The sequence below is a fragment of the Aotus nancymaae genome, unplaced genomic scaffold, assembly GCF_030222135.1.
Source record: "Aotus nancymaae isolate 86718 unplaced genomic scaffold, 86718_ANA_hifiasm-v0.15.2.pri h1tg000001l, whole genome shotgun sequence".
Lineage (NCBI taxonomy): Eukaryota > Metazoa > Chordata > Mammalia > Primates > Aotidae > Aotus > Aotus nancymaae.
This window is the reverse complement of record NW_026988412.1, coordinates 704750-725514: the sequence shown is the minus strand read 5'-3', so window position 1 is coordinate 725514 and position 20765 is coordinate 704750. Positions and strand designations below refer to the sequence as shown.

Here is a 20765-nt window from a genome sequence, read left to right as displayed (position 1 = left end):
TGAATCATTATAATATGAAGACAGACACAAAAAAAAGCCTTTAAATAAACGAACATAAGTATCTGCATTATCATCCGGTTGAGAATCTCTAAGCCCTAGGGCTTCCTGTGCTGAGAATGCAGCAGGAAGACCTCCTCCTCCCTACTGTATCCCACAGGTCTGGTCATCAGAACAGATCACATGCCCCAGGACCTGCCTTCCTGCCTTCCAGCCTTCTGGGTCAAGGACACACTGAGACTCAACTAAACTAGCTCTCAAAATCATTCCCCTTCCCTTTTTATTTAAACAAAACAAAAACTCATGATAAGGCAATATTCTAGAAATTTATCTTCAGATGACAAACGTGCCTTAGTCCATTTTTGTGTTGCTATATTAGAAATACCTGAGGTTGGATAATTTATAAAGAAAAAAGGTTTATTTTGGCTCACAGTTCTGCAGGCTGGGACAAGAAGCATGGTGCCAACATCCACATCTGGTGATGGCCTCAGGCTGCTTCCACTCAGGGTGGAAGGCAGGGAAGCTGGTAGGCAGAGATCAGAAAAGGCAGGAGGGAAGGTGCCAGGCTCTTTTTCAGGAACTCAGAGTCAGAACTCATCCATTCCCTTAAGAGTAGCACCAAGCATTCATAAGGAATCTGCCCCCGAGGAGACCCAGACACCTCCAACCACCAGCCAGGCCCCACCTCCAACATGAGAATCAAATTTCAACATGAGACCTGGCAGGCCCAACAAACCATATCTAAACCATAGCTAATGGGCTACAGAGCTATTTTGTGATATTTCCTGTTTCCAAAACATATGGCACTAAATTGACACATAGAAATGCAAATTAAACCATGAGGTTCCATTTTCACTTATATTATTGGTGAAGAAGAATATAAGAATACTGACAACATAAAAATGGCAACTGGGCAAACATTCTCACACTGCCAGTGGAAGCTGCTCGCTGACTCTCTGAAGAACTGAACATACAGATTAGTGGGAATTTGCTGTTTATCCTTCCAGTGTTTCCTTACACGAATACATGTACATGTTCTCATTCCTTTTTCTCATAAAAAGGTAGTACTGTAAACTGTTTTACACCTTGATTTTTTTTCTATCAACAAGACATCCCACTTTGGAGGCCAAGGCGGGCAGATCACCTGAGGTTGGGAGTTCAAGACCAACCTGACCAACATGGTGAAACCCTGTCTTTAAAAATAAAAATAAAAAATAAAAAAATAAAAATAAAGAAAAAATAGAAACAAGACATCCATGAAATTTCTCCACATCAATGCTTGCCTTTTTTGCAGCTCCCAATTGGGTCAGCATAACATAGGTTATTAAGCCAGTCTCCCATTGCTGGACAATCAGGAAGTTTTCAGCAATCAGTGCCAAAATGAATTACTCTGTACATACCTAATTTTGTATGTACAGGTAAGACAGTCTTAGAATGGAAACCACCAGTTCAAAGAGTAAATGGATCTATATTACTAAAAGATTATCCTCCCAAATCCTGGCTTCCCTCAGGCCTCACTAATGAAGTGCTTGTCAAAGATGCATTTTCTCCAATCTGATAGGTGAGAAACGGCATCTTGGTGTAGTTTTGACTTTCATTAATTAATAAAGTGTTGGTCACGTGCAAGGGCTGAGGATGAGAGGATCACTTGAGGCCAGGAGTTCAAGACCAGCCTAGACAACGTAAGTTTCTACAAAAATTTAAAAATTAGCTGAGCATGGTGGTGTGTGCTTGTATTCCCAGCTGCTCAGGAGGCTGAGGTGGGAGGACTGCTTGAGCCCAGGAGGTCAAGGCTGCAGTGAGCTGAGATCACACCACTGTAGTCCACTCTGGGTGACACAGTAAGATCCTCCCTTAAAAATTAAATAAATACTGTGGTTTTTTTTGAGATGGAGTCTTGCTGTCACCAGGCCAGACTGCAGTGGTGTGATCTCGGCTCGCTGTAACCTCTGCCTCCCGGGTTCAAGCAATTCTCGATCTCGGCTCGCTGTAACCTCTGCCTCCTGGGTTCAAGCAATTCTCCTGCCTCAGTCTCCCAAGTAGCTGGGACTACAGGTGTATGCCACCATGCCCAGCTAATTTTTTGTGTTTTTAGGAGAGACAAGGTTTCACCATGTTGGCCAGGAGGGTCTCAATCTCTCGACCTCATGATCTGCCTGCCTCAGCCTCTCGAAGTGCTGGGATTACAGGCGTGAGCCACCACGCCTGGCCAAAATTAAATAAATATTGTTAAGCATTCTTTCACATATTGAAGGATTCTATTTCTTTGTCAATGAATTATGCTATCTTTTGCATATTTTTCAATGGACTTTGAACTTCTTTCAATTCCTAGAAATTACCTCTTTACCTGTGAGTTTCAAATATTTTTGTCATTATTTATGTAATGCAGATTTTTTTCATATTATCAAATCAAATTTAAGTCATCTTAATAGAATTTGGACTCTGAGATATAGTTAGAGAGCCCTATCTGGGCATGGTGGTTCACACCTGTAATCCCAGCACTTCAGGAGGCTGAGATAGGTGGATCACAAGGTCAAGAGATCGAGACCATCCTGGCCAACAGGGTGAAACCACATCTCTACTAAAAATACAAAAATTAGTTGAGCATGGCAGCATGCGCCTGCAGTCTCAGCTACTCAGGAGGCTGAGGCAGGAGAATTGCTTGAACCTGGGAGGCAGAGGTTGCAGTGAGCTGAGATCACACCACTGAATTCCAGCCTGGTGACAGAGCGAGACTCTGTCTCAAGAAAAAAAAAGGGCTGGGCACAGTGGCCCACTTCTGTAATCCCAACACTTTGGGAGGCCAAGGCAGGCAGATCACAAGGTCAGGAGCTGAAGACCAGCCTGGCCAATATAAAACCCCATCTCTACTAAAAATACAAAAATTAGCTGGGTGTGGAGGCAGGTGCCTGCAATCCCAGCTACTGGGGAGGCTGAGGCAGGAGAATTGCTTGTACCCGGGAGGCAGAGGTTGCAGTGAGCTGAGACCACGCCATTGCACTTCAGCCTGGGCAAAACAAGAGCGAAACTCTCTCTAAAAAAAAAAAAAAAAAAGCTCTCCTCCATTTCAAGACTTCAGAATTTCACTCCTATTTTCTTCTGGTACTTCTTGGTTTCTTGTTTACATTTACCTTTGATCCGTTTGTACAAGGATCCTGGTTTATGGGGTAAGATATGGATCCAGATTTATTTTATTTCAAACGCTACCCAACTGTCCCAAAAATCTTAATTAACAATCAAAATCAACCCTGACTACACTCAACTGTCACTCCAACTTCACCTCAAATTAAATTCCCAAGTGTATTTGGTCTATTTCAAGAATCTCTGTCCTGTCACACTGGCCTGTTATTCCCAAGCTGAGCATTGCAGCATGGACCAGACTCCACACAACTCTCTTCTTCAGAGGCTCATGGCACTTCTGGTCATTTTTTTCTTTTCTTTTTTCTTTTAAAGATGGGGTTTCACCATATTGGTCAGGCTGGTCTCGAACTCCTGACCTCAGGTGATCCGCCCACCTCAGCCTCCCAAAGTGCTGGGATTACAGGTGTGAGCCACCGCGCCCGGCATTTTCTTCTTTTTTTAATATACCCCTGATACCAGATCTTTGTATATTTTTTCATCTGAACTTCATGAACCAGAGAGAAACAGATAGGCATTTTTAAAATTTGGAATTCTGTTAGATGAATAATCTGAGGAATGTTTTTTGAATTTGTCTTCTCTTTACATCTTACAACCAATTGCTGTTGTTTGTATACAAGAAAACTATGGATTACAGCACACAAATTTTACATCTCTTTAATAGGGGATAGTGCATCCATACACTGAGATGACAGGCAGTCATTAAAAACCAAAAAATGAGTGTTCATACGGTGACATGGGAGGGGGCAGAAAGGGCTTACAGTTTTGTGGGAAGAGGGACCATTCATATTAAGCAAGGGGAAATAAGGGACAGCGAATTTGCCACAAATATTTCAGCAATTTTAAAAATTTTACACATTTTTCCCAATTTTTTATTGTAGTAAAATACACATAAAATTACCATCATAACCATTTTCACACGTACAGTTGAGTGGTAATATGTTCATACTGTTGTGTAATCATCACCACCACCCATCTCATAACTCTTTTCATCCTGTAAAGCTGAAACTCTGTACTCATTAAATAGTAACTCCCATTCTCCACCCCCAGCTCACAGCAATCACCATTCCACTTTCTGCCTCTAATACCTTGACGACTCTAGTGCCTCACGTAAGCGGAATCATACAGTACTTGTCTTTTTGTGACTGGCTTACTTCACTTGGCGTAATGTCTTCAAGGTTCATTCATGCTGTAATGTATTTCAGAAATTCCTTTCATTATATGTGGATGGACACCATCTGGGTTGCTTCCATGTTTTAGCTATGGAATAGTGTGAATAGTGTAAATAGTGTGGCTATGAATATGGGTGTACAAATAAATGGCTTAGAGACCCTGTTTTCAATAATTTTTGGTAGATATTCAGAAGCGCAGCTGTTGCATTATATGGCAATTCTATGTTCAATTTTTTTTTTTTTTTTTTTTTTTTTTTGAGACGGAGTTTCGCTCGTTACCTAGGCTGGAGTGCAATGGCGCGACCTCGGCTCACCGCAACCTCTGCCTCCTGGGTTCAGGCAATTCTCCTGCCTCAGCCTCCTGAGTAGCTGGGATTACAGGCATGCGCCACCATGCCCAGATAATTTTTTGTATTTTTAGTAGAGATGGGGTTTCACCATGTTGACCAGGATGGTCTCGATCTCTTGACCTTGTGATCCACCCACCTCGGCCTCCCAAAGTGCTGGGATTACAGGTGTGAGCCACCGCACCCGGTCCTCTATGTTCAATTTTTAAAGAGACAGCCATATTTTCCACAGTTTCTATACCATTTTTATTCCCACCAACAGTGTGCAAGGGTTCCAATTTCCCATATCCTTGCCAACAGTTATTATTTTCTTTTAAAAAAAATTATTAGCCATTTTCAGACAGGTGCAGTGGCTCACACCTGTAATTCCAGTGCTTTTAAAGGCTGAGGTAGGATTGCTTGAACTCATGAGTGTGAGACCAGCCTAGGCAACACAGTGAGACCCTCTCTCTACAAAAAATTAAAATCTAGCTAGGTGTGGTGGCATGCACCTACAGTCCCAGCTACTCAGGCGGCTGAAATGGGAAGACCGCTTGAGCCAGGGAGGTCAAGATTGCAGTGAGCCATAATTGCACCACTGTGCTCCAGACTGGGTGACAGAGAAAGACCCTATCTCAAAATTAAAAAAAAAAAAAAAAAAAATCCATCCTAATTGGGTGTGAGGTGGTATCTCATTGTGGTTTTGATTTGCATTTCCCTAATGATTAGTAACTTGAGCATCTATTCATGTGCTTATAAGTCAACTGTCTGTCTTTACAGAAACGTCTCTTCATTTCTAGGCCATTTCTGAATTGGTGTTTTGTTGTAAAGTTTTAAAAGTTCTCTATACATTGTAGATAAAGTTAAAATGCAGCAACAGCTACCAAATCTAAGAGGCCTAAAGAACAACAGTTTTTCTTCCTCTAGCTATGTGTCCAGCACAGGTCGGCTGGAGTTCTACTAAACACAGTTATTCAGGAACCTGTCTTGCAGAAGCTCCCTCATTTTGCAATGCTGCCACCTCCACACAAGGCTTTAGGGTTTGCTGCAGCAGGGGCAGAGGGCACAAAGGATCACACACCTGCTCTTAACCACTTCTTCCTACAGAAGCAACATGTCACTTCCATTCGGATTGTGAGACCGCGTCTCAGTTCAAGAAGGTAAGGTCCTGAACCAGGAGTACCAGTGAGCACTGATGTGTTCACAGATATAAATAGCTACATATGCATGCACAACATATGAAGTAAGCCATTTTATAACTTCACACTGGAAAAACTTGCTCTTTAAAGGAGCTCTGGCCAGGCATGGTGGCTTACCCCTGCAATGCCAGCACTCTGAGGGGCTGAGGCAAGAGGATCACTTAAGGCCAGGAGTATGAGACCAGTGTGGGTAGCACAGCAAGACTCTGTTTCTCTGTCTCTGTTAAAAAAAAGAAAAAGAAAAAAGAAAAAAAAAAAAGCCCCTTGTAGACTTTTTGTTGACAAAGGACTATTTTTTTTTTTTTGGAGATGGAGTTTTGCTCTTGTTGCCCAGGCTGGAGTGCAGTGGTGCGATCTTGGCTCACTGCAACCTCCGCCTTCCAGGTTCAAGTGATTTTCCTGCCTCAGCCTCCTGAGTAGCTGGGACTACAGGCATGCACCTCCATTTTTAGATATAAATGGATTCTTGTCCTTTGTTTTTTCCTATCTGGAAAGACTGGGCTTCCAGGTTATTTTCTTAAAGAAATGCACATAGCCACTGCAGCAATTCCTACTTAAATTGATTAGAGTGGACCCGAACACACTTACCCTTCAATGCTTTCAGTGCCTCTTGGCACTGACCGTGGGGGTTCCCCTGAATCACAATGATGCATCAGATCTTCCATGCGTCCCAATGATTGCTGGGGTGCACAGGACTCCCTAGAGGCCTTGCTTCCCTACACCTTCAGCTGGCACCCAGAGCTTCCCAGGCATGACCAAAGCTCTGGGGGTTCAAAGTGCCAAGGCAACAAGGGAGCCACAGAGGAGGCCACCAACCCCAAGAGAAGGCTCTGTGGAAGGCTTGTGCTCTCAGAGGCCCACCCCTCAAGCACAGCTGCGGAGTCACCAATGCTGTCAGAGAAGGAAAGCAATGTGCTGGTGAATAAACTAATTTCTCTCAAGTGACACTTGCTCAATATTTTCAATCAGTAATAATTTCCCCTTGTAATATTCAGGATGTATCAGAGACACAGCCCTAAGTAGTGGCAGGAGAGCATAGCGATTAGAGCATGAATGCTGGAGATGGCACAGGTCTGCCACCCGGACAGCTGTGTGACCCTGGGCAAGCTACTTAAATATCCATGCCTTGGCTTCTTCATCTGTGAAAAGAGGGTGACCCATCAACCTCATGAGGCAGCTGTAAGCATTACATGAATTCACACATGTAAAGAAACACTTAAGGAAACAATCTGGTACACAGTCCTCAACCAATGTTATTTTTATTTTAGTTTATTTATTTATTTTTGAGACGGAGTCTTACTCTGTCCCCCAGGCTGGAGTGCCGTGGCAGGATCTCAGCTCACTGCAACCTCTGTCTCCTGGGTTCAAGCAATTCTCCTGCCTCAGCCTCCTGAGTAGTTAGGGCTACAGGCACACACCGCTAAGCTCGGCTTTTTTTTTAATTTTAGTAGAGACAGGGTTTCACCCGTGTTGCCCAGGCTGGTTGTAAACTCCTGACCTTAGGCAATCCGCCCACCGCAGCCTCCCAAAGTGCTGGAATTACAGGCATGAGCCACCACACCCGGCCCTTTACCACTTATTTTTAATTGTTCTGCCTTTACTATTCTACTTCCTCTTCCTTCCCTCCTATCAAGAGCAAGCATCAACTTACCAGAAGCTATTTCTGAAAGACACTGGGGAGTCCAGAAAGAACAGGAGTGATCAGCTAAATAGGAAGATTCCTATTTACAAGGTTTAGCAAACACATCCTTCTTACTCTGGAGAGACCACAGACTGAGACACGGACTGGTAGTCACGGTTCCTACACAAAAGGCCCCCAAGGTGTGTCTGTGTCCCATCTTGTCCCCACGGGCAATGCATACATCTCGGTGTGGGACACTGGTCCCAAGCTATTGTATCTGGGTAGCAGCCCTGCACTGGGTTTCACTGTGGCCGGCCCTTAGAACACTGCTTCCAACCTGGAGGCAGCGCAGGCTCTAATGTACAGAAATGCCTGATTTTTAAAAGCCAAAACTCCTGGTTATGAAATGCTTAGTAACCATCTTGACTGCTTCATCTTCAACCCTGTTCATCTCTCTTCAAGAGTGATGCTTCCCAACATACCCCTCCCCGCTTCCTGACACTCCCCAAAAGAACTGGTTCCCAGATTTTTGTTTCATGAACCAGTAAAATGTTCTACAAAATGGGGACTGACCTAGTATTGCCAAGTTTTTATTTTGCCAAGTAAGAATCTCGGAAACTTGACAGGAAGGCCACTGTCTCAGGGTTCAGCCATTATACAAAGTTACCTTCATGCCAGTTCTCTACATTTATTTTCTCATTTCCCTGCCTGACAGTAAAAATGTAGTCCAAAATACTGTGGACCACAAGCTGGTCTCAAACTCCTTGGACACAAGTGATCCATCTGCCCCAGTCTCCCAAATTGCTGGGACTGCAAACATAAGCCACAGTGCCTGGCCCCCCGAGATTTTTAATGTGAAAACGAAAGTCATCAATTGAAGGCTTTTTGTATTTTCCTCAAGCATGCTTTAGGGTCATACATGTGTCTTTTCATTCTGTGTGAGTTACTTGTAATTTCACCTTTTTTTTTTTTTTTTTCAAGAGATGGGATCTTGCTCTATCAACTCTGGTTGGAGCGCAGTGGCACACTCATAGCTCACTGCAGACTCAAATTCCTAGGCTCAAGCAATCCCACCACCTTGGCCTCCCAAAGTGCTGGAATTATAGGCATGAGCCACCACACCTGGGCTTTTAACATTCCTTAAAGCACGGGTCTGCTGATAATGAATTATCTCAGCCTTTCTTTATTTTTTATTTGATTTTATTTTTTATTTTTATAGACGGGGTTTCACCATGTTGGTCAGGCTGGTCTTGAACTCCCAACCGCAGGTGATCCACCTGCCTTAGCCTCCAAAGTGCTTGGATTACAGGCGTGAGCCACCACGCTTGGCCTAGCCTTTTTTTTTTTTAAGAGACAAGGTCTTACTCTGTCACCCGGGGTGAAGCACAGCCTCCACCTTCTGGGCTCAAGTGATCCTCCCACCTCCCAAGTAGCTAGGACCACATGTGCAGACCACCATGCTCAGCTAATCTTTTATTTTTTGTAGAGACAGAGTCTGCAAAACATAGCCAGTTTGGCTATGTTTTCCAGGCTCATCTGGAACTCCTGGGCTCAAGTGATCCTTTCCATCTCAGCCTCCCAAAGTGTTGGGATTACAGGCGCGAGCCACCACACCTGGTCCTCTTTCAGCTTTTTTTAATATCTGAAAACTTTTACTATTTTGCCTTTGAAGATACTTTGGGGGTGGGAGGAATAACAACATAAAAAGGTATTTTCACCTGGTAAAGAACTTTAGGTGGATAGCTTATGCTTTCAGTACAGTCATGCAAACTGCATAATGGCATTTCAGTCAACAATGGACCACTTACACAATGGTTGTCCCATATGATTATAATGGAGCTAAAAAATTCTTACTGCCTTATGTCATGGCTGTAATATCATAATGCAAGACATTACTCACATTTGTAGTGATATGGTATAAACAAACCACTGCAAATTGTATAAAAATGTATGTTAATGTCTTAAGCTTTCACATTCACTCACCACTGACTCACTGACACCCAGGGCAATCTCAAGTCCTGCAAGCTCCAATCATAGTAAGTGCCCTATATTGTACTGTTTTTTATCTTTTTTATTGTATTTTCTTTTTTTTTTTTTTTTTTTTTTTTTGAGACGGAGTTTCGCTCTTGTTACCCAGGCTGGAGTGCAATGGCGCAATCTCAGCTCACCGCAACCTCCGCCTCCTGGGTTCAGGCAATTCTCCTGCCTCAGCCTCCTGAGTAGCTGGGATTACAGGCACGCACCACCGTGCCCAGCTAATTTTTTTGTATTTTTAGTAGAGACGGGGTTTCACCATGTTGACTAGGATGGTCTCGATCTCTTGACCTCGTGATCCACCCGCCTCGGCCTCCCAAAGTGCTGGGATTACAGGCGTGAGCCACCACGCCCGGCCTGTATTTTCTTTCTTTTTTTTTTTTTTTTTTGAGACGGAGTCTTGTTGTGTCACGTGTCACCCAGGCTGGAGTACAGTGGTGCGATCTCAGCTCACTGCAACCTCTGCCTCCTGGGTTCAAGTGATTTTCCTGCCTCAGTCTCCCAAGTAGCTGTAACTACAGGCGCACTCCTTCATGCCCAGCTAATACTTTGTATTTTTAGTAGAGATGGGGTTTCACAGTGTTAGCCAGGATGGTCTCGATCTTCTGACCTCATGATCTGCCCGCCTCAGCCTCCCAAAGAGCTGGGATTACAGGCATGAACCACCACACTTGGCCTTTTTTATTGTATTTTCACTGTACCTTTTCTATGTGTAGACACACAAATACTTAACATTGTGTCACAACTGCCTACAGGACTCAGTACAGTATCATGCTGTGCAGGTTTGCAGCCTGGGAGCAACAGGCCTTACCACATAGCCTGGGCGTGTAAAAGGCCGTACCGCCTACATTTGTATAAATACACTCTGATGAGAGATCAAGACCATCCTGGTCAACATGGTGAAACCCCGTCTCTACTAAAAAACACAAAAAATTAGCTGGGCATGGTGGTGCACGCCTGTAGTCCCAGCTACTCGGGAGGCTGAGGCAGGAGAATTGCTTGAACCCAGGAGGCGGAGGTTGTGGTGAGCCGAGATCGCGCCATTGCACTCCAGCCTGGGTAACGAGAGCGAAACTCGTCTCAAAAAAAAAAAAAAATACACTCTGATGTTCACTTGACAATGCACTTGCCTAACAATGCATTCCTCAGAAGGTGCACCTGTTACTGAGTGACATTAATACATGGCATGAGAGCTTTAAACATGTAGCTTCAAGACTAGGCACAGTGGCTCACACCTGGAATCCCAGCATTTTGGGACTTGCCTAACACGTTCCTCAGAAAGTGTACCTCTTAAGTGGCATTACTATATGGCATGACAGCTTTAAAGATGTTGCTTCAAAGCCAGGCGCAGTGGCTCACACTTGTAATCCCAGCACTTTGGGAAGCTGGGGTGGGCGGATCACCTGAGGTCAGGAGTTTGAGGCCAGCCTGGCCAACATGGTGAAACCCTGTCTCTACTAAAAATACAAAAATTAGCCAGTGTGGGGATGGGTGAGTGTAATCCCAGCTACTTGGGAGGCTGAGGCAGGAGAACTGCTTGAACCTGGGAGATGAAGGTTGCAGTGAGCCAAGATTGTGCCACTACACTCCAGCCTGGGCTACAGAGTGACACTCTGTCTCAAAAAAAAATTTTTTAAATAAAGATGTTACTTCACTGGCTTCTTACTTGCTTTTCTTTTCTGATAAGAAATCTTCTGTTGGCCATATCTTTATTCTTGTGTGCACAATATGTCTTTTTCCTCTGGTTGGTTTGAAGGCTTTTTTTCTTTATCACTGGTTTTGAGCAATTTTATTATGAGTGCCTTGGTGTAGTGCTTCATGTTTCCTACGCAGATTAATTAAGCTTCTTGGCAGTGCGTTGACAGTTCTCAGCAAGCTTGTAAAGTTTCTGGCCACTATTTCTTCAAATATTTTTTCTGCCACTTCCTCCCTTCTTTGGGACTTTAATCATGAATATAATAGGCTGCCTGAAGTTGTCCTATAACATAGCGATGCTTTTTTTATTTTTTTGAGACAGGGTCTCATTCTGTTGCCCAAACCAGAGTGCAGTGGTTTGATCATGGTTCATGCAGCCTTCACTTCCTAAGCTCAAGCAATCCTCCCACCTTAGCCTCCCAAGTAGTTGGAATCACAGGTGTGCACACTACCCCTGGCTAATAGTTTGTTTTTTTTCTAGATGAGGTCTCCCTTTGTTGCCCAGGCTGGTCTCAGATTCCTGGGGTCAAGCGATCCTCCTTTTTTATCCTCCCAAAGTGCCAGAATTACAGGTGTAGTGGGATTACAGGCATGGTAGAAGTGCAGGTGTGTGCCACCGTACCTGGCCTTGTAATGCTTTTGAAAATGTGTTTGGTTCTCTTTTCCCCAAGTTTCATGTTGAATAGTTGACTCCTTTCTTCATCTTCTTCTTTTCTTTTTTTTCAGATGGAGTTTCACTCTTGTTGCCCAGGCTTGAGTGCAATGGTACGATCTTGGCTCACTACAACCTCCACCTCCTGGGTTCAAGTGATTCTCCTGCCTCAGCCTCCCGAGTAGCTGGGATTACAGGCGTGCACCACCATGCCCAGCTAACTTTGTACTTTTAGTAGGGACAGGGTTTCTCCATGTCGAGTTCGACCTCAGGTGATCTGCCCACCTCGGCCTCCCAAAGTGCTGGGATTATAGGTGTGAGCCACAGCGCCCAGTCGACTCCTTTCTTTAGCAGGGTTTAATCTGCCCTTCAGTATAATTCCCTTCACTGTAACCTTCACCTCACACATTGTGGTTTTCATCATTAGAAATTCAATTTGGGTAATCTTCAGATTTTCCTTGACTCCACTTAACTTCTGGAACATATGGAATACAATTTCAGTAAGGGTTTTAATATCCTTCTGTGCAAATACTAATGTGCTTATCAGTACTCAGTTGGTTTTCATTGATTACTCTCTTCATTATATACATGTCATATTTTTCTGCCTCTCTGCATGCCTGTGCTATGGGCTATGTCCCCTCAAAATTCACATGTTGAATTCTTAACCCCTAGCACCTCAGAATATGACTGTATTATCTAGAGAGAGGGTCTTAAGGAGGTAATTATGCTAAAATGAGGTCATTAGGGTAGACCATAATCCACTATGACTAATTTTTGTAAGAAGAAATGCAGAAAGAACCACACACAGAGGGAAGACCATATGAAGACACACGGAGATGGTGGTCATCTACAGGACAAGCAGAGGGGCCTCATGAGAAACCAGCCCTGCTGACACCTCCATCTTGGACTTCTGGCATCTGGAATCGAGAGAAAATAAACTTCCGTCACTTAAGTCACCTGGTCTGTGTTACCTTGTTATGGCAGCCCTCACAAACCCATACATCTGATATTTTCCACTACTGAAGCATGCTGTTTACTGTTCTACCCAGTAAGTTATGGTCTTGCTCTAAGTAGCAGGGACTATTTCTTCTGATCTTTTCAGGCAGTTCCTTGCCCAGCCACAGAGAGTTTCTTCATACATGTGTGCTGAGCAAGGGTACCCTCTGCAGACCCCAGGGTCTCTCTCTGTGTTGTTCTCTTCTCTCTGGTACTCTGTCCTATAAACTCTAGCCACATCAGTCTCTCCAGATTCTCAGTTCCACACCCACAACCCTGGGAGTCCATGAGGCTCCCCTCCCTATGCGGAGGCAAGGAAGCTCTCTCAAGCAAGTCAGCTAGGGTACTGTAGCGCTCACTTCCTTTGTCTGTCATCACTCAGTTTACTGTCCTTTGTTGCCTGGTGTCCAGTGTTTAAAAAATAGTTTCATGTATGTTTTCTGTTTTTGTTGTGGCTGCTGTTTTGATTATTTCCTTGGCCAGAAGTGGAAGTTCCATGTTTCTTTTAAAATATGTCTATAATTAGTTTTCACTAATTCCTCCATTACTGTAACCATCAACATTGTTGAGGAAAAATGTTTTATCATTTAATTCCATGGTACTCTCTTAGAAGGAACAAGAGAGTAATGCCAAGACTCATTCCCCAAGACTAATAGATTAAATTCTTCTAAGCTTTTAGGTGGAAATCTTAACAGCAATCTCCAAAATCTTACTCAAAAGCAGTCAGTGTTGGCCAGGCATGGTGGGTCACGTCTGTAATCTCAGCACCTTGGGAGGCCAAGGCAGGTGGATTGCCTGAGGTCAGGAGTTTGAGACCAGCCTGACCAACATGGTGATCCATCTCTACTAAAAATAGAAAAATTAGCCGGGCGTGGTACCGTGTGCCTGTAATCCCAGCTACTCGGGAGGTTGAGGCAGGAAAACTGCTTGAACCCAGGAGGTGGAGGTTGCGGTGAGCCGAGAGTGCACCATTGCACTCCAGCCTGGGCAACAGAGCAAGACCCCATCTCAAAAAAAAAAAAAAGAAAAAAAGCAGTCGCCGGACGCAGTGGCTCACGTCTGTAATCCTAACACTTTGGGTGGCCAAGGTGGGTGGATCAACTGAGGTCAGGAGTTCAAGACCAACCTGGCCATCATGGTGAAACCCCATCTTAAAAAAAAAAAACAAAAAACAAAACAAAAAAACCATACAAGAGCAGTCCATAAATGTCTCTTTGTTCTCAAGGAAGAAAACAAAAAATCCTGAGGAGTCAGTAGGCAGAGCTGAACAACTGGGTATCTTACTGTGAGAAGGCCTTATTTTCCTGGCAGAAACAAAAATATTTTACCACTGTGGTACAGCATGTTTTCAAGTGCTTTACACACAACCACATTACCTTATTTTTCTTTATACCACTTAACCACCCCTTGAAATTTTATTGTATATTTATGTGCTATCTTTTTTCCTCTATTTCTCCTTCATGAGAATGGAAGTTGCACAAGGACTGGGATTTGTTCTACTCTTGTGAAGTTTTTTTTTTTTTTTTTTGAGACAGAGTCTCACTCCGTTACCAGGCGCCAGGCTGGAGTGCAGTGGCGAGATCTCGGCTCACTGCAACCTCTGCCTCCCAGATTCAAGCAATTCTCCTGCCTCAGCCTCCCGAGTAACTGAGACTACAGGCGCGCGCCACCACGCCCAGCTAATTTTTTTGTATTTTTAGTAGAGACATGGTTTCACCATGTTGACCAAGATGGTCTCGATCTCTTGACCTCGTGATCGGCCCGCCTCGGCCTCCCAAACTGCTGGGATTACAGGTGTGAGCCACCACGCCCGGCCTCTTGTGCAATATTTTATCCACTCTAGCCTTCAGCGAAGGCAGGGTGAATGAAAAAGACACACTTGCTAAATGAATGGAAGAACACAGACGCAATAGTCTCAACACAGGCCACACTGTTCACAGCAATTATCTAGAGGGAGTTTCACTTTCTCTTTTAAATTTTTATTAAGAATTCTTTATTACTTTGGAATCAGAAGAAAAAAAAAATCAAACTTTGAGAGAGGAACGGAGTGAGAGAGGGCCCCTCAGAGTCTGTTCTTCACCATGGCTATGACATCTCCCAGGTGAGCTCACACCTGGAGATACCTCCCTGGGCCCTGCAGAATCTCCTTCAGTTTTTCCCTGAGCCCCTGGGGCTGCACTGGCAGGCTCCCAGCTGGCCTGTACTGGTGTCCCTTCCTTCTGGAACCCTAAGCCAGATATCGAATGTCCTAGAATGGCAGTCTTCTCTTTTTCCTTCCTAAAGGTTCTGCCATGATGTGCCTTGTCAAGATGGCCTGTGTCCTCAAACTGTGAGAATTTTTCTTGTATCTTTATCTTTAGATGGCTCCTTATCTTTAGATGGCTCCATTGTCCAGAGATACAATTCGCATTACATCCTGTCAAGCAAAAGACTAAAAGAAGAAACCTAATCTTAGTCTGTTTTTTGTTTCTATAACTAAATAACTAAGACTCGGCAATTTATAAGAAAAGAAATTTATTTCTTTGAGTTCCAGAGGCTGGGAAGTCCAAGGTCAAGGGGCCACATCTGATGAGGACCTGCTTGCTGGTAAGGACTCTGAAGAGTCCCAAGGTGGCACAGGGCATCACATGGTCACACTGTCTTTTATATCAGTGATAACTCTCATGATAACTATCCCAAACTCTCAATAAACCATTAATCTATGAATGGATTCATCCATTCACGAGAGCAATACCCTCATGACCCAATCACCTCCCAAAGGTTCCACCTCTTTTTTTTTTTTTTTTGAGACGGAGTATGGCTCTGTCACCAAGCTGGAGTGTAGTGGCGCGATCTCAGCTCACTACAACCTCCACCTCCCAAGTTCAAGTGATTCTCCTGCCTCAGCCTCCTGAGGAGCTGGGACTATAGGCACATGCCACAATGTCCAGCTAATTTTTGTATTTTTAGTAGAGACGGGTTTCACCATGTTGGCTAGGATGGTCTCGATCTCCTGACCTAGTGATCTGCCTGCCTTGGTCTCCTAAGTGTTGGGATTATATGAGTGAGCCACCATGCCCAGCCAGGTCCCACCTCTTAACACTACTATATTGAGGACCAAGATTCCAACACATGAACTGTTAGGGGACACATTTAGACCATTAAAACATTGAGCCACAGCAGATACTCTGAAGATCAATCAGTATATAAAAATGTCAGCAGAACAAAGGAGTCTATAAGAAAGGATGAATGTGAAGGCAAACTAACTATCTCCGGCCTCCCTGTACTTTTCCTTTGCCAGGATGCAAGAACTGATGGCTGCAGCACATAAAACCTGATAGACAACTAGCTCCCTGAGGACAGGTACTATCTCCTAGCATCTTTACATCCCCAGGGCCTAGCACAACATCTGGCAAACAACAGGAACACAGTAGCTGCTGAATAAAATGACCTATGGGTACTTGGCACTGACAGGGCCACTTACAGGTGGGAGCAATGTGATCATCCAGGACCAGGAGTAGCAAAGGTCAAGGATGAAGGGGTAGGGCATATCTTATGTACACATTATTAGGAGAAAAAAACAGTTGAAAGTTAAAAGCCATATCTAGTTTTTGGCAATTTCAGAAAAAGAAGAAAAGAAAGTTTTATCTATTCTAGTGACCTGAACTACCACATCAAAATGACCTGCATCCACCCTGAACATTCTTCCCTTCCCATTACAAATAGTTCAGTCAACATACCCCAAACTTTGTTTGGAGACCCCACCAGTCTGATAAGAGCTGAAGATAATTTGAACTTTTTTTCTTTACCCTGAAGCTCAGGACTTTTTTCAGGCTTCAAGAACAAAACCCAAGTTTCAGCACTCTTGAGGTGTGTGTGTATTCCCTCACTGACAGTCCATGTCCACCTTCACCTTTACAAACCCAAAAGTCCTGGCGTTCTCAGCCTCTCCCACACCAACACCCTTCTGCCCTTTGCTCTCATTATCTCAGGACATTTTCTTACCTGTTACACCCATCACAAGTGAGTAAGGCAACTCAGCCCACAACTACCATCTCAAGATTAATTCTATTTAACAAGGAAGAAACTTAGCAATCTGTGTACCAGCACCGGTCCCACCTGATCACTCTGTCATGACCCCAGTTTATGTGGACCTTTCTTCCACCTTTGACTCAAGCCCAGCCCTGAGCCCCTCAACACTGGGATGTGTGCAGGGACCCCGTGCAGGCTTCCCAGAACAGGATAGCATGCAACTATGCAGAACACATCAACTCCACAGATACATAGCAGGTCACAGCTGAAATTACTTCCCATGGGAACTGTGTTTGTCATCCTTTTTTTAAAACATTACATGTCAGGAAGAAGAGTCCCTGCTAAGCGGTATGATTGTTGATATTACTGAGAATTTAGCAAGTGTGACGGGAAGATTCTGGTTGAGGAGAGAGAGCTCAGACTGTGAGAGAGAGACCCAGGCTGCGCGCAGTGGCTCGCACCTGTAATCCTAGCACTTTGGGAGGCCGAGGCGGGTGGATCACCTGAGGTCAGGAGTTCAAGACCAGCCTGGCCATCATGGTGAAACCCCATCTTTAAAAAAAAAAAAAGAGAGAGAGAGACCCAGTACCTCCTCTTCCCTCTGCCCTCCTAGCGGACAGCCTTGCTGCCTATTTCCTGAGGACAGCAGAAGCACTCAGAAGAGAACTTGCAGATCCCTTCACCCACAAATCAATCAACTTACGTCTTTCCCCACAGCCTTGGCCTTCCTTCCTGTCTGAAGGGAGCTCCTCTGCTCAGACTCAGAACACTGGGTTCCGCTCCTTCTCACAGGCCCAGAGACATCACCACACCTACTCTGTCCCATGCCGCCTGTCTTCCCCTTTCTCCTGGATTATTCCCATGTACACTCCAGGATGCTCTAATATCACTGCTCAGAAAACTCACCCCTCCAGCCATCCCTTCCTGTCTTTCCCCTTTACTGCACAGCTCTCTGGAAAAGCTATCTACATTTCCTCTCTCCACTTCTTCCTTAAGCCCTCACCATCAGGCTTTTGCCCCTACCACTGCAGTAAGCCACGCCTGTCAGTGCTGATCTCCATGTCACCAAATCCAACTGCAGACCATGCTTTCTTCTGCAACAGGCCTTCTTTAGGTGGCTGTCTTGATACGTTTTCCCAGCAATCCTCCTAACTCATTGCCCAGGTCCCGACTTGCCTGCTGGGCTACCAATCTGCTGCAGGGGTCTAGGTACCACCTGCCACAGCCATGGTCAGATACAGGCCTTAAACTCTCGCCTGAACTCTATTCCCTATCCACCTGGATGTTTAACAGGCATCTCAATATGTCCAGAACCAAACACATTACTTCCTCTGCCCCAAAGCACTTGCTCTTTCCACATCTGTCTCCATCTCGGTATCTGGCAAATCCATTTTTCCCATTGCTCAGAAAGTAGTTTGTGAATCTAGAATCACATGCTTCTCATCTCCACAGCTGTTATTCTGGCCTCAGCCTCTGTCGTCTCTTGTCTGGATGACCCCAACAGCCCCTAGGTCTCCCTGCTCGCCCACCCCAGTCTGTGCTTGTCACAGAGTCAGAGTAACATGATAACACACACATCATGCCATTCCTCTCTTCTAAAGCAGCCAGTGGCATCAGTTCACATGTCCCTTGTCAGACACACAGCCACAGGGCCTCATCTGCGGCTATTCCTTCACTGGAACCATTTTCCTCCTTAGTGCCCTGAGCACTTGACTTCATGTGTTTCTTCATGTGTTATCTGCCTCCCCTATCAGAATGTAAAGGCCAGGAGAACTGCTATGGCCTCATCATTCATAGGTGTTACTGGACATAACAGGTACTCAAACTGTTAAATGAGTGGCTGGAAAAGTTTTGAATAGCCAAATAGCGTTGCACAAATGCTCTAACACCAACAGACATATTAACTGATCAGGATGGACCCTACAGGCACAACTGGCTGAGAAGCTAGACTTTATTTGAGGCAGAAAAGGGTAGAAGTAAATCCTTCTTGACATGAGCTAACAGATCTTTCTCAGTACCCTCAACTCTTTTTATTTTTTGAGATGGAGTCTCGCTGTCACCCAGGCTGGAGTGCAGTGGCACGATCTTGGCTCACTGCAGCCTCCACTTTCTGGGTTCAAGCAATTCTCCTGCCTCAGCCTCCACATACCTGGGCCTCATCACAATCCCTACAGGGAAGACACTCTAATCCCCACATCGCAGATGAAGAAACAAACTCAAGAGTGTTACGCAACTCGCCCAAGCCACAGAATCTGAAAAGTCACCCGGGTCTCTACGCAGGCTCTCCTCTGCAGCAGCAATCATAATACGAAGGGGCCCAGGACTAAATGACAAGTCTTTCTGGCAATGGGACACTTTGGTTCTGGCATCCTGGCTCTTGGCCCCTGTTCCCTGACTGACACTCTAGATGCTGGCCCTCAGAGTAGCACAAGGCAGATGGCTTACCCACTCTCAGGCTGCAAGGGCCTCTGCCAAAGCACAAGCACACTGAGCCCAAAGTCCTGTGGCATCATCTCTGGGTGAAGAGCATCAACTTACTAATATGTCAGCTTTTGAGGTTATATTCCAATAAGCATTTTCCCTGCAGATTTCCCTCTGGAAGGAAAAGTGTTCTAATGGAGGAAGAAAGGGAGAAAGGGGATGAGGAGAAGTAGCAGTAGCAGCAGGAGTCTGAAATGAGATCCTGTCTCCATCACTGTCAGCATAAACCTGACCAAGCTGACCCATCTTCCATGCGTATTTCCAAGGCTACCTCCATGAAAGTGCCTCAGGTGCTTTCAGCCTGACCAAAGATACCCCTCACAGTTCAGGCCTGTCTGCCAAAGTCACCATAGAAGGTGGACACTCCCTTGGGAAGGGACGCTGTGGCTGAAAGGAACTAGGAACCAAGCAGAGATTCAGGAGGCAGAGTCCTAATAAAGCAGGAGGTGCTGGCAAAGTGGCAAGTTCCAGTGTGGCTGGCCCCTGGCTGGAGTGCAGCCATGAAAAGGTACAGAGTTAGGAAGAGGAGACCCAGCTGGGGGTGCCCAGCTGTAGCGCCATAAACAAAGCCAGCCACGTGCCTTGTCACAGTCCTGGTACAGACTATACTGGGGGTGGAGCAGAAGGAGAAAGGAAATGGACGAAGCGGACTTCAACCACAAAAGCTAGCTCAGAACTCACTCCCATCTTCCTAATCTGTAAAGAAAAGATGAAGAGATACCAGGCAAGGACGCTTAGAGGGTGAGGCTGAACTTTGGGAAGGCAGACACTGAAGAAGACAGATGTTAACCTCAGCCACCCACCCTTCTGGGTTATGGGGAAGCCATCAGCAGCCTTGGATATAGTATCTTCTTTGGGTCAAGGAAGAACCAGGTGTGATAACTGTGTTCTTTCGCATTTATGTGTGAGGGAGAACTGGCTATGAAACCTCCCATGCAGCCCACTGATCTCTGTTAATCTAGCAGATCTGGCCTGTGGGTTGGGCACAGAAGGATAAAGACCAGATGACACACAGACCGTGTACATCTCATGACTGCCTTCTCAGGGTCCAAATTAGACAAATGATGCCTTCAATGCACATTCCCAAGAATCCCAGGGCTAATGAAAGGCCCACAAAAATCCCTCATTTGCCCAGCATCTCCTCACACCAGACACTATGCAAAGCAAAACTAGTATCTAGTTCCTTGTCCGAAGGAGTAGAGTTGACCTATGAATTAAATAAAAATTTACCTTTAAAAGCTACCTTTCAGCCCAGAATTTAAAAACAAAAAAACTGGTTTGAGGTGTTTTTTGATCTCCAAAATTGTTCTCATCTGAATCACTTACCAATGTTAAAAAAGCTGGCAATACAGGCCGGGCGCGGTGGCTCACACCTGTAATCCCAGCACTTTGGGAGGCCGAGGCGGGTGGATCACGAGGTCAAGAGATCGAGACCATCCTGGT

At 45.0% G+C, this 20765-nt stretch overlaps 1 protein-coding gene across 4 annotated transcripts in view; it reads right to left on the bottom strand.

The window, feature by feature from the left end:
• The window catches only part of ABHD12 (abhydrolase domain containing 12, lysophospholipase), an 85100-nt gene that overhangs the window by 58041 nt on the left and 6294 nt on the right, over window positions 1–20765 (bottom strand). Inside the window, exon 1 of one of the 4 annotated variants that reach the window (XM_012468642.3) lies at window positions 12641–13487. The exons of 2 other annotated variants lie outside the window; for them this stretch is intronic. In XM_012468642.3, the coding sequence (XP_012324065.2) occupies window positions 12641–12681 (41 nt within the window). In that variant the 5' untranslated portion in view covers window positions 12682–13487. Of the gene's footprint in view, window positions 1–428; window positions 544–12640; window positions 13488–20765 lie in introns of those variants that run through there. One more of the 4 variants, XM_012468641.3, reaches the window with a different exon arrangement.